Here is a 14,886-nt window from a genome sequence, read left to right on the forward strand (position 1 = left end):
AGACACACGGTGGATTTTTCAGTTCATCATCATTCTAAAGCTAGGAGCAATAGGGAAAATTAGCAGGTTTATCCACAGGATAAAATTGGAAATTCCCATAGTGATGGCTCTTACTGTAAATAAACTTGATCCTGAGTTTGGGCCAACATTAATATCCTCATCACTACCCATTAAGCCTCTCTGAAGCATCTAGCCATCTGTGCAAAAGATTAGTATAGATCTGTGGGTCCCTTTTGGAATTATACTCCAAAGCTGATATCAATCCTAGTGTGGGTCATGCAAATATAATATTCCACATAAATACTGCAAAAGGAAGAGTGGCATTAGCTTGTGGTTTGAATGATTTATGAATTTTGACCTTCTCCCATGCTTTAAAAGCAAATGCATCACAAGTGCCTTGACTTTCTCAGGGTGTAATGGAAGCTGCTCAGAGGCCTATATTTGAGCTGAGCCAAGCAGTCAGACAGAATGAGGCTATTCATCTCCAAACAAAAAGCATGGCTCACAGACACTACATGGACATTGACCTCACTTGAGAAGAACATGTATAGAGCCTATACATTTTCGGATGGATCTCATAATGGAGCTTTGATGGGTGTGTCTAGTGTTACTGAGCTGGGAGAGGCTGTATTTTATGTACTCTGAGGAAGTGGAATACATGACATAGTTGTTGCCTTTGTCCTAATTTCAGAATTTTGAATAATCTCAACTAGTTTTGACTAAATATTAGATTCAAATGAGCAATGAGGGTGACAAAGGAGCAAAAAGAAAACAGAAGTAAAACTGAATTCTTACAGGGTTTCACTACCACTGTGGGTTTTACAACAACCATGCTATGAGCACTGACATTTGAAGCTACTGAGTGGCAATGACAGTGCAGTGAGCTGGAACATGCAGTGGTCCCACACAAACCACATCCCGCCCTCTGAAAATGTCAACAAGATAAACAACACAGCTGTTCAACAGGCGATTAAAAAAACACACAAATAAATCAAACATATATGTATGTAAGAAAATCAGTAATAATGCTATGCAAAGTAAGAGGAAGAGATGGTATAAGAGAAAAAAAATCTAATAATTAGGAAATCTTGTTTATCAACAAATCTTAAGCAGAACAATGACCCAGAAGTGACTGACAGGTCTTGCATAAAATAGTTTTATTATTGCCTGGTATGATCCTTCCTGTTGAAGCCCATTTCAGACAAAACATTTATAAAAAGGAGCCTAGATAAATGCCAAATATGGCTATTGGTATGCTATATGACTATTGTAGCACAGTTATAAGGTAAATAGTTATGACAATGAGATTTTTGTCTCATAATTTCGTTTTTGAAATCTCGTAATTATGACTTTGACCAATACTTATGACTTTCATTTCATTATTTACTTCACATAATTTTGACTCTTTATCTCGTATTTATTATTTTCAACTCATAATTTGAACAGATTTATGTCATTACTGTGGGAACATTTTGAATTCATATATCATAATAATGAAATTTATCAAATAATTTTGAATTTTTTAATCTCATTTCTAAGTTTTATCTCGTGATAATGACATTTTCCCCCAGAAAGTTATGATTTATCGAGGGACTGTTTTTTCATCAAGCTATATTTGTATGTTATCCTTTTCTTTAACTGGCAAAAATGGCTTCCATTTTTATCACAGTGTACCTCCTGCATAGTCTGGCAAGAAACACTTTTGGATTAGGTGATAAGAAATGGCGGACAGTTTATTCAAGGCTGCTGCTGTGCAATGTATAAAGCTGGCATAAGGGTTTTCTCACTGAGGACAGTTTTGCCACTGAAATTGATTAATTGCCTCTGTGTACAAATCCTGGACATATTGTTGGCCCAGGTCCTAAAAACAAATGCTCTTCTGTTCCTGTACTATAACTCTTTGCTGGTTGTTTTGAGTGTTTTGGTGGGTGAAATGCAGCAATTCAGTCCTCGTACATAGAGTAAATGACAGGACAATACTGTACATGCCCAGCTCACTACACGTCACATAAGGTAATGCGTGGTACATGCATGTTTATCTTTGCTGGCGAGAAGATGCCATCCTGGACCTGGCCTATCCCAGTTCAAAGCTCCTGTGCTAATGGTGAAAACACCAGACTTCGCCATTGATTCAAGTTCCTAGTCCTAAAACAACGAACTAGCTAATAGCGGCTTCGGTTAGCAGCAGTTAGCAATTACTCTGGTGACATGCAATCCCCTATATGTGTACATCTGAGTACAAATTCAACAGGTGGCCAGTTCTTACATATTGTAACGTTAAAAACAAGATTATGCATTATTTGCATGCCTGTGATGCCAACTCCAGTATCCTGCATGTAACGTGGACAAGCTACATGTCCATCCACCAAAGCCCTCATGCATTTCATGCATTTTAGACAAAGGGAAGAGTTTTATCCCAAAACTGAATAGATGATACAACACAAATTTCAATGGAACCAAGACCATATGGTCTCAGACATAATATGAAGAGCACTAAAATTTAATGTTGCAAATTATACATTGTAGACCGTTGCATTTGAGCAGTGTGAGCAATGACCTGACTTAAATAACACAACACTGACTTGGAGCAGAGCAAATTAACCATTTCAGAGGTTCAGAAGACAACATAATTTGTTGCACCAAAATGACAGACAAAGTCCTCAAGCTGCTGTAGGAACACCACAATTTTCCTCTAAATCTCTGTTTGTAAGTTAAATTTGTGCTTAAATTTAAGGTACTATTTGTAAGGAAAGTAGATTTTTGAGTTGTCCTGATGCTTTGGGATGATGGCCAACCCATCCGACCATCCCAAAGACTCAGTTTTTGACAAGTTTGGAAATCCAGAGCATCATAATTTGAGGAATTGAGACTCAAAAATCAACTTTTCTTGCAAAAAGCACCTTAAACAGAACCTCAGATCCTAAACCCCAGTTTAGGAGGGCACACAAAAACAGCATCATCCTGCTAGTAGGGCAGTCAGATCAGATAACAGCTTCTGTGTTATGTGTAGCCCTGAGGGTGTGGAGGATCTTACTTATGTCATTTAATTTGGAGGATTTGTTGATATGTTCTTGTGACTTGTCATGATAAAACCAGTCTGATATGATGCTAACTGGGATTAGAGTCAGATTTTATTAGGCCACAATTATGTTTCGTTTTGCATGGCACTAGAAGACATATACGCTTGAAATGCTGGGATAACATAGTAATCAGCTTCCAGTCTGGGCAGATCCAGACAGAGAGCTTTCCACTGTCACTTTCTCTCTCTAGCACCGCTAACAATTATGCCATGAGAAAAAGAAGCCTGTGCCTTGGGATTTGTTTCTGTATTAACTGTAATCAAGGCAGGCAGTACAAAATCCCTACAAAACCCCTAGTCACCTAACCCTAACCTTTTAAAATCACAGACCCCCCACTGACAACATTCAATCCTGTTTAATCCAATCCTAATCCTAATATTACAAAATCCTGAGAGGTCTAATGCCAAAATACTTACTACCTACTTTAACCTTAATACATATGCAAAACCATTATTCCAGTCTTAATTTTGACACAAAACTATTATGAAACTCGCTCCATGTACTCACACAAAGGTATTATATGGAAACATCATTAAACATAACACCATGGACAAGAATAATGGCTGTGACGTGACGCATGAGGATAGTTACCTGAGGGCCTCAACATTCCCATTCTTATGCACACAGTTCACTTCTCTGGTTTGGTAGCCAACCTGCAGATCCCAGAACTTTCCTCCCTGGCGGTTCTGTCGGTTTCTGTTCCTCTTCTTCTTGATAAGTTCTTTCGTCTCAGGATCCTTCAGCTTACCCTTCTCCCTTAACCGCTCTCGAACTTTCTCCCGCATTTTCTGTCTTTTCTCTTTGTTTTTAGCCTTTTTCTGACGTTTTGGTCTGTCGGCCTGTCGGGATGGTCTGTCTGGTTTTCTTTGTGCTTTGTCCACTTTTCTGTTGAGTCTGGATGGTTTGTCACCATCTTTGGACTGTTTACCACCATCCTTGGGCCTTTTGTCTCCATCTTTATGCTGTTTGACACCTTCTCTGGTCTGTTTGTCCCCTCCTTTGGACTGTTTGTCGCCTTCATTGGGTTGTCTGAGACCCTCTGTGGTTTGCTTGTCATCTCCTTTGAATAATTTCTCGTCCTCTCTGGGCTGTTTGTCGCCCTCTTTGGAAAGTTGATCACTTTCTGTGGATAGTTTGTCACTCTCTCGGGGTTCTTTGTCAGCTTGTCTTGCTTGTCTTGGCAGCGGGATAGAGCAGGGGCCCCAGGGTCCCACTCTGAGGCTGTAGAGGCTCTCCTCTCCTTCACAGGACCCTAGCTGACATGTCTGAAACTCAGTCAGGTTTGGGCAGGCTGACCCTCCAAACAGTGGTGGAGCCAGGACAAAACGGATCCGGTTCTGTAAACCCATTCCACAGGATTTAGAACAAGGAGTCCACAAACTGAACTCAGACACAACACAGTCCCGAGGACAAGGGATGAGACAGGCCTGCTCAAGACGTGGTCTAGGCTCAAAATATTCACAGATTGCATCCTCCGCAGGCTCGCCATTTGCTTTTTGGACGCAGCCCACCTCTCGGGTTTGGATGCCCTCCTCTCCCCGGGTACACACAGCAGGGCGCTGTACCCCGGAACTGCGCATCGACACTGGGACACACTGGTTCCAGGCACCCAGCTGCCAGTCGTACATTTCTTTGTGCCAGTCACACACTCTGAAGCAGCTCTGCTGGTTGTCCGGTCTTTCCGCCTGGTCGCAGTTGGTGTGTAGTGTGGTCCAGCCCTCAGAGTGCGCACACCATACTGCTCTGCTCTGGCTGCCACCAGGTCCACACTCGCTGCCCATACAACGACCCCATGGACCTGTAAAGATAACAGAGAGATCAGGGAAAGGTCCAACTGAGACTGAAAACAGAATTAATTCTGTTAGGAGAAATAATTGGTTAATGCTCATCTAATTTTCAATACACTCCAGTGCATTACAAGCATGTAGTCATTAAAGTTATAGCTCAGATGTGAGAACATAGCAACATCACAAAGGAGTTTAGAACAAAGCAAGCAAAGAAAAATGAACAGTCAAGAAGTCAGCCAATAAGCCTTGAGTTGAGCCAGTTTCAATTAAAACTCATAAAACTCCCTGTGAGAGTAGCCATGAAAAATACACCTGGGCCACAACTGTCTATCACCAGATAATTCAGTTATTTTCACTGTAGTACCAGTCAGAGGCCATACTAAAAAGTGTTTTATGGTTTCACTCAATAACGTTACGATACAGCCATGAAAACTGTCAGCAGAAGAATGAGCACGTTGAATTAGCTTACAGCTGCAGGCAGAGGGTCCAGATCAATACACATCAATAGAGGTAGCAAGAAACTGCCCCAGACACAAGAGACAGCTACGGTCACAGATCTCACTGACTGCCATCATCCTCTTTGTCTGGAGATGAGGAAATACACCGCAGGAAAAATAGGTTTTCTGAGGCACACCGCTCATTTAATGTAACATTTAATGTGGCATATACTGTGTCAGTGATGAGATGGTGAGTTCAGCGGTCAAAACAGCCATAAATTGATTTTCTAATTGAGAATATAGACAAAAGGCTATATGCTGCGAGGAGAAGTAGCCAGCTAGACAGGGACTTTCATCCATATCCAGCTATCTAAATGGGCCAGGCGGTATTGTCTCAGCTCCACACAGATGTTCACTATAATTCATGAACATGCCGCTGAATGACATGGTTATGTTAGGATTGATAGTGAGTACAGAAGCTAAAGGAGGCTGGGTTGTACTCACAGTGATCAACATCAAATAGCAAGGAGGCATGGAGGGCACTGTTTCACTGTGACACTCAAGGTGGGATGTTATCATACCCGATCTTCTTTCTTACACTACAAACACCCATCAGCAATACCAATAATAGTTTGTTTTTGTTTTGTTTTTTTGGCAAAATCATCATCATTTCTTCAGAATAAAAAGCAAATAAAATAGAATGCAAGCAAATCGAACTAAAACACATATACTGACTAGACTATGATCTTGATTTAAAAATAATCTGTGCTGTCTAGTGTCTGACCACTAATCTCTGCCAAATTTAGCACAAACTGTGGGAAGCATTTTTTTTTTTTTTTGCAGGCTGCGTTAATACATGTAAATGTGATGTGAGGCGTGAACATGACTTTATCTCCCAGTAACAAGCAGTCTTTTCAGGCATAGGAAAAGGAAGGATTGTCAATAAGAGGTAAAAGAAGATGAAAGTGAAAGTCCTAGACAAAACATCAACAGCGAGGACAGAGCAGGCTATAATTGGCCCAGCACCCACTCTCAACTGGTCCTATGATCCTCTGTCCCAAGGGTCTATCATGAACATCTTTCAGTGGACTCCCAACATCACCATCATTAAAGTATGAGCGTCCTCTGCTGAGACAACTGGTAAAGTTTTAAGTACGCACTCCCAGCAATGCACTTTTCAGGTGATGGTTCTCAGATTGACAGTTTATCCCTCCCTCTTAGTTGTTGTGGTTATGCCTGTCTGACTTTCCATTCAGGCATATATGCAGTTTACCAAGATACTGATGTCGTGTTGAGCAAGCAATTTAATTTTTTTTTTTAGATTTTTTAGCCAATTTTAGACAAAACCAGCCTCTAACCAACTAGCTGGCAATAACCTTTTGGCAGCAGACTGTATTAACTGTGGCTAGCTATCGTATTTTTGTTAGCTTTATCAGTTGGTTTAACTAAAGCCCTTTGGGGCACCATGATGCACTCAATGTAGTCAAGTTGTAGTCCTTTTATGCATGTTGGTCTTAAAGTTAAGTGTGGTCAGGTGTACTGATGGCAGTCTGCTATCTTGAGGCAGCAGAAAGCGACAGTGACCAAGAAAAAAAAAAAAAGTGTTTCCTGCTATTTAAATTGTGCAATATGCAGAAAGTAAGATGTGCATACACAGGCAGGTTCACAACATGCACACACATTTCATGAGAGAGGATACTTTCAGTTGTTTAAAGCGTTTCCACATATGCATGCTTTAGCTTTCTAAATAGATATTTTTAGACAGGATCTCAGAATTTATCAAGACAGCTGCTTCACGGCAAACCATTTTACTGAAGGTGTGTGTGACCTTTCAATGTGTAGAAGAATGCAGAACATTAACTAACGTGAAATACTGACCGATCATGTCAGCGAGTCAAGATTTCAGCTGGTCCTCATGCAAAGATGGGCATGTTAAGGGAGAGACACAGATATCATCACTGCTGCTGAAGGACCGCTGCTGGTCACGTCACAAATGTTTTCCTTATTAAGGACATATCACACCCCTCTCGTCCCACCTGTTATTGATCACTATGATACTAATTATGACCCGTACTGCCTGATCCACGAACTGAGATGCACGTACCCACAGAGGGACAAACAGTGCTACTCCTCTTCCGCAGAAAAAATATCAGTGTGTTTCCTCATATGCAGTCAAAGAGAGCTGTTGATGGTACAGGGGATTCTGAAATAGTATGGCAGAGGGTCCAGCAGTCCATGGCCACATCCCCGTCATGGCTCTTAAAGGGAATTGGACATAACACTTGGATTGGTTTACCTTGCACCCAAATCACACCCATGACTAATTCAGAGTCTAAATACAACCCCTTTGCACCATGCACCTTAGTTGTGGCCAAATCCTCCACTGCTTGACGAGGAAATTGGATTTGGACACGCCCTAAATGCACTAGCATCTTGTGCTTTATTCTCCATGCCAAAGATCGCTTAAAAAAAAAACCCTTAGTGTATATGTTGCTTAAAAAGGAGCCCATTAGTTTTACAGAGCGATGCAAGTGACGCAAGAAAAAGAAGATTCCAACTTTGCCGGAATGACTATGTATATGCAGTAAGAAAACTATTTTCATTGCGGTGGGATGAGGATAACTGGAGGGGTCTCAGCCTGACTGAAGAAACTGCTGCTGCAGTCTGATGGTACGGTATGGCACTAAAAAAATAATTTCATTTTGTTTTGCTTTGCTTTGTCCATGGAGGCCACTGGATTCAACAAAGAGTTCCTTGTAGCTGCTTTAAATGCTGAGGGTCTTACTAGAGGCCACTGCTTTAGTCTTCAGTTCAGAGTTTCACACAAAAATCCAATTTTCTTTAATCTTGGTTTTATTTGAATTTTTACTTCAGGAGATAGATGCAAATAATTAGAGCGAAAAATAGAGTGAATCAATTCAAAAACCTTTGAAGCAAGTGAACAGTATGTTTACAGTTGCCACAAAGCCCTTTAATATTCACTAATCAGAGATAAGTCCACATAATAGCTGTCAGGCCACAGTCGGAGGCCAAAAGGTGTTTTTCAGCAGGCCTGTGGCCTCTGAAGCTTGCCAGCACAAGAAAATTGAGATCTGTGTGAAATGATTTCATTCCTCAATTACAGCATGGCTCTTTTTGGACACACCCTACGCTGCTGCCCCTGAGACATCCAAATCCCCCTCCTACTTTTCACATGGTGCCAAACAGGAGATTGGCAATGGCATTTACAGGGATAATGGAAACCAGTGTGAGATGTGCAGCCCACCAGTGTCTTTTTGGATGCAAAGGCGAGAGAAATGAGAGCACCAGCAGGCAGTCAATCTGTATTCATGTGCTGAACACATGTCTATCATAAAGAGACTGTGAAAAGGTTAGGGATTTACCATTAACTACTGGATTGCCTCATATGGAACCAATATTTCCATTACACAGTGAAATAAAGAATTATTATTCCAGCTGGAAATCCAATAACAGGCCTACTCCAAAAATAAACAGCAGACAAATGATTGAATTTTCTGGTACCAGAGACAATGAAAATGTGTTTCATTTAGAAACAATGCTACAAAAGTCCTTGACCCTCTGAGCTGCTTTTGGATCAAACATGTACTGCATCATTGAGTGAAAACTGAAATTGTGAAATCTCAAGCGTCATATGGTTTTCATACACAAATCAAGTTCATTTTTGACCAAGAAAACATTTTTCACACATAACAATCCTAACTCAAGGTGCACTTAGTAGTGTAAAGCAGAGGTGGGAAAAAGTAATTCACAGGTACTTCTCAAGTCTTTGCTCTCAAGTCTGGCGTCAAGTCCCAAGTCAAGAAAGGCAAGTCCTGAGTCAAGTCCAGAGTCCTCCTCCACAAGTCATCAGCACTCTCGTAATCTATTACATTTACAAAAATCATGCTTGTTTTTTATTTCGTTTTATTTGTAACTTCTTAAAGTCACATTTAGTCATTATTCAAAAGTTACAGTACTTTCACTCCTGCCAACATTTTGGAGGGAGAAGCAAGAACATCACAGTTGCATAAACAAAACAAATGCATAAACTGTTTAACTCGGTCCAGCTAGTTGCCTATTCAACGGCTCTGGCGTTCAGTAAACATAACCCATTTCATGGTTTGTTCTTGAATTTGATTGGATGTTGTCTGATGCTTCACACAAAATGGTTTTAGGGGGGAAAATTTGATTGGAATGAATAGTGATCGTTGATTGAGGAATGAGGTTAAAAATATTAATTTGTGACACACTTTTTTAAGTAAATAGCGTTGTAAAGCAATTAAAAAAAAATAATTACAAGCTTACAATTACAAGACAAATTAATCACGATTAATCGCGCAGACCAATATTTGCCCTAAGCTCTCAAAAACATTTCAACGCAATTATATTTTGTTGAACAATTGATCAGTGAATGAATAGATATTCTAAACTTTAAAAGGAGATGATATTTCAAGCTTGAAGTACTCAGATGGTACAAAAATTCATTAAGTTGCACAAAACAGTGGTCTTGTCAACAGTTCCATCTAAATCTAAAGCCCCACTCCAGTATGTCTTGGTATTGTTATAATCTTTCCTGACCAATATCTTAATTTTGTGCTTAAACTATATATATATATATATATATATATATATATATATATATATATATATATATATATATATATATATATATATATATATATATATATATGCTGTCAAAATGCAATGGACTACAGTAGAATCTGGGACTTCCAGGTTCTCCACCAAGCTTGGTTACTGATGTTTCTGATGCGACATTACCTACGCAAGTAGCCTATGCCGTAATGAGCCTTTTTACATGTGCACAGGACTGTCTGCGTTGCTTTCTGCTCGCTCACAGCGGACAGGCCGAGTGTCTGCACGGACCTAGCCAAGCCTGTGGTGCCAGTATGTGCATTACAGAGTTCTTCCTGGCAGCTTTCACAACATTGGAATTGCCAAGCCCTACAGGCTCAAGGGAAAGCAATCTGTTACTGATATCACTGCAGACTTAGCTAGCTAACTCACTTATCATGTCTCTCCTGCCCCTGGGCTATTCTTCACTGTTTTTTCATCCACTCTTGTGCATGCAGTCATATTAATGACTTTGTTTGTGCAGATGCGCTTTTCTTGCACGCTCATATTGTTGATTTCATCATCATTGTTTCTTTCCTTCCTCACCAGCCAGCCACAGTCCATACACACTGCTGCTGCCTGGCCAAAGATACAGAAGTATCCACTGACATAATACCAGATTAAAGAGCAACTTCTTTCCTGTGAGGCTGTGAGCCTCCTGGACATGAAGTTTTGTTTTTTTAACTTGATGTGTATTAATTCATTAGTTTTTGTTTTCTAATGTGTATATAGGTAAATACAAACAGAAATTTGACTCAACAAACTTGTATAGCATGATGACAGTTAGATTACTCTTGAATTTAATTTTGTACCCCATCAGATTTGACTAAAACAAGAGAGGATGATGCATCTCAGTGTCACAGGGCTTGACTGGCCATAAAGTGCTAAATTATTTAGTTGCAATTTTGTCAATAGATCACCCCAAATTTGCCTGATACCTGGAAGAAATATGGATTTCACCCGGTTAAGATGCTGCCTGTCTCTTGTCTCTTGCTCTATACATGTGTACGCTAGCATAGTATAGTAATCTTGCTATTTTACAGCCAAGTGAAACGTCATCGGAAAAACTTGAAAGGAAGAGAAGACATCAAACCCACTTCTACTGTTTCATTGTGTCACTCAGGATGACAAATAGAGCCTGAATGAAAGCAGAACCCTCTTTTTTTAACTTTATCGACATTGCCTCACTTGTGGGAAACGAGGTTATATTTCATCACTGTGACGGGTTCCATCTGTCCAATCCTTCCTGTTTGTTTCAGGGCGAATTGCTTTCAGGTGTGGACTCTGGCTGAGTGTCTCTGGTCTTTGATCTTCAGACGGCATGATCAAAGGAAGAGCTGGTGTGGAAATGCAGGACAGAGGTCTGTGCTTGCAGGGTCACTAAAGACCCCCTGCTGGCCAAATTGAAGATACAGCAAGAAAACAGATCTGTCTCTACGTGATTGCACGCTATCAGCCTTCCAAACACAGTTGTACAATGTGGCTGGATTTGGTCGATTTGTAAGACCAGACCTCACGCGGTGAGGGCTTTATGAAGCATTTCATTATATCCACAAAAGCAGTGAACACTCATCCAATGACAGTACCTGGTGTTAAAACAATATTTAAATTGTAACCTGAGAGCACTGCGGAATAATAAAACAGCTAGGATTTGCTCATGTTATTAGATAAAGTTATGTAGCAGCAGCAGTGTTCCTGCATCAGTCATTAGGTTTGACAGAGTAGTGGAGCCATCCCTTTCAGGAAGGAGCATTACATGGCTCATTTGTAGTGCTGCGCTGCTACATGGAAAACAGCTTCGCTACAGCAATACAGAGCAGGCCATGCTGCTTCTAAAATGCAGGGTTTGGCTCTGGGTATTGTAACACAGACCTGAAGCAAAACAGGAACAGATGGTATTGACTTGTATTCTGTCTTGTTTTTGTTGCCTGGGTTAGAATCTTAAGAAGGACATATTTACTGCATGTGCAGCAGCCATCTCTTGTTGTATTTGTGAAATTCTTATCGACACATCCATATGGACTGAATCCATTTTAGATCTGCTGATATCAATTATGCTGTTCATTCATGCACAAAAGATCCAAATTGGTATTGAATATTAAGTTCAATTTTGAAACTTTATGATGGGAACACCTCTTCTATATCAGTTATTTGTTTCACCTGTTTAGTAAAACATTGTATGGCTGCGGCTCAGGAAGTAGAGTGGTCATCGATTAATTGCTGGTCTGGTTTGATACTTGATAGCCAATGCAGTCTAACTCTAAGATTCCCCTGGATGCATGTCCATTATGTTCCCGCTCCAGTACGGTTTTGCTCCTTCATCAGTCGTCCCACAACCCCCACTGGCTGCGATTTTAATCCACAGCATTGCCAGACAGTTAGAATTGCAAGACCGAGGAGTTTCCGCAATGATTATATAATCACGCGCAGCCACAGTTATAGGTATGCATTATAAACACAACAAGTTTTCCTAACTGAACTATTAGAAGAAGTGCTTGTATTTATTTCTTTGTTGAAAAGCCTTGCCTATCTGCTCCAGCAGGGACTGGACTGCCAGAGCTGGGACAGAGCAGGTCCGCTGCAGTGGTGGAGCCGTGACAGCGCATAGCCGTAAGTCAGAATCCAGCACTGGTCATATTTTGCAAACCCGCATCCACCTGTACCTAAAATCGCATCTGACCCCAGTAGCACAAATTACATTCCAAACCCGAGCCGACCTGCTATAAATTGATACCGACGTCCGACCTGCACCCAAAGGAAAATTAGACACATACGATAACTTCAAATTTCTCCCAAACATCAGATTTTCAGGGTTGCGTTGAGGTATTGTCGACTACTATCTCCACTTGCTAGCCTTTTTTTCAACACTTCAGGATCCATTTTCTGACTGTCGGCAGATCGGATGCAACTTTTAAAAATGAAAGTAAGCTAGTTTGGGGAGTGGGAGTTCTTGGAGGGCGCGAGCACAAATGAATAAGCTCATATGAAATATAAATGCTTATCATTTTGAAATGCAGGAATATTTTTTGAGATGTGTCGCCAATAATGTTTTTTTTTTCCTGTGACACCTTGAAAATGGCAATCAAGGGAGTGTTGCAGTCCTCGCTGCTAGATGCCACTAAATACTCCATATATTACACACTGTACTTTAAAAGATCTGCATTTCTTAAGCAAAAGTATATTTAGATCAAGATCTTAAATGATTGCATGGCCAAAAACCAACAATCAATCATGTAAGATATGCTTTCACATTTACAAGTTATCATCGTGGCACATAAGAATGTTGTCAGTAAGTAAGTCCACTCTGGTTCAGACCAAAATTAACTACTGGATGGATTGCCTTAAAAGTCTGAAAAGATATTGGCCCCAAGATGATTATTTTTGATGTTGACCTTTCAGTTAGCACAAGGCATGGTGCCGGGATTTGAAGTTTGGATGGGTCAAAGTGATCTGATTTTTTTGTGTAAAGGTTTGTCAGATGTGACTAGAATTCACCCCTTCAAGTCAGTATTTAGCAGATGCACATTTCTCTTCAATCACAGCAGTCTGACTGATTAGATCTCAATCAGGCTTGCACACTGCAATTTTACTCAATTCTTTTTTTTGCAAAACTTTTCAATCTCTGTCAGGTTGCATGGGCATCGGGCATGAACAGCCCTTTTCAAGTCAAGCCACACATTCTCTATTGGTTTTAAGTCTGGGCTTTGACTGAACAACTCAAGAACATTCACCTTGTTGTCTTCAAACATTCCTGTGTAGTTATTAGGTCACTGTCTAGCTGATAAAATAAATCATTTCCCAAACTGTAGTTCCTTTGCAGACTGAATCAGGTTGTCCTCCAATATTTCCCTATATTATGCTGCATTCATCTTACCCTCTACCCGTTGGACTCCATTTCATCATCTCTGTACTTGTGCTGTGCACAATGACAATAAAGTTGAATCTAACCTAACCTAATCTAATCTCATCTAATCTCATCTAAACTAATCTAATCTACAAACCTTCCAGGGCCTGCTGCAGAGAAGCATCCCTACAGCATAATGCTGCCAACACCATGTGGTCTGGTGGGGTTAGGGTCTGGTGTCTGATCGCCAAAAAGCTCAATTTTGGTCTCATCAGACCAAAGAACCTTCTTCCACTTGACCTTGAAATTTCCCACATGCCTCTGGGTGAACTCAAGATGAGATTTAATGAGCTTTATTCAACAGTGGATTTCTATTTGCCACTCTCCCATAAAGCTTTGACTGGTTAAGAACCGGGGCAACAGTTTTTGTATGCCGAGTCTCTCCCAGCTCAACTTTTAACTCCTTCACATGAGTCATACAGTAGGTGTCTTGGTGGCCTCCCTCACTAGTCTCCCACTTGCACAGTCACTCAGTTTGTGAGGACAACTTGCTCTAGGGAGATTTACACATGTACCATGTTCCTTCCATTTCTTAATCATGGATTTAACTGAAGAGTTCTTTTGTCTTCATGGTGTAAATGTAGCCAGGAGTACCGATTAACAGTGACTGGACCTTCAGACACAGGTGTCTTCATACTACAATCACTTGAGACACATTCACTACAATCAGGTGATTTCCATTTTCTCCAGTTGTGAGACTGCTACATCAATTTGTTGAATCACTTTAAAGATGATTAATATCTATGCTAGAAAATAATATAGAACTTTTTTTTTTACATTACATGCTTTTTTATTAATTAGCATTGCTCTGTAGAAATCTGCTTTCACGTTGACGTAACAATTTTTTTGTACGTTTTTTTTGTCAAAAAGACAAATTATATTCAGGTGATACTTTTATACTTTACACTTTTTATAGGCACTGTAAATTATTCTTGGTTACAGCCCTTTCAGTCTTAAATCCATTTTTTTTTTTGGCTTACCCTGACCTTTAAGATTGTCAGTGGCATAACTCTGAAAAAGAGGAAAGGAGGGAGAATAAAGTTCAA

At 40.3% G+C, this 14,886-nt stretch overlaps 1 protein-coding gene across 1 annotated transcript in view; it reads right to left on the reverse strand.

Moving 5' to 3' along the window:
- Positions 1–14,886, reverse strand: part of LOC119014932 (thrombospondin type-1 domain-containing protein 7A-like) — a 133,610-nt gene that overhangs the window by 79,661 nt on the left and 39,063 nt on the right. The window contains exon 2 of the mRNA XM_037090385.1: positions 3,672–4,878. Coding sequence (XP_036946280.1) covers positions 3,672–4,878 — 1,207 coding nt within the window. The remainder of the gene's footprint in view (positions 1–3,671; positions 4,879–14,886) is intronic.

This window comes from Acanthopagrus latus, chromosome 3 (genome assembly GCF_904848185.1).
Source record: "Acanthopagrus latus isolate v.2019 chromosome 3, fAcaLat1.1, whole genome shotgun sequence".
Classification (NCBI taxonomy): Eukaryota; Metazoa; Chordata; class Actinopteri; order Spariformes; family Sparidae; genus Acanthopagrus; species Acanthopagrus latus.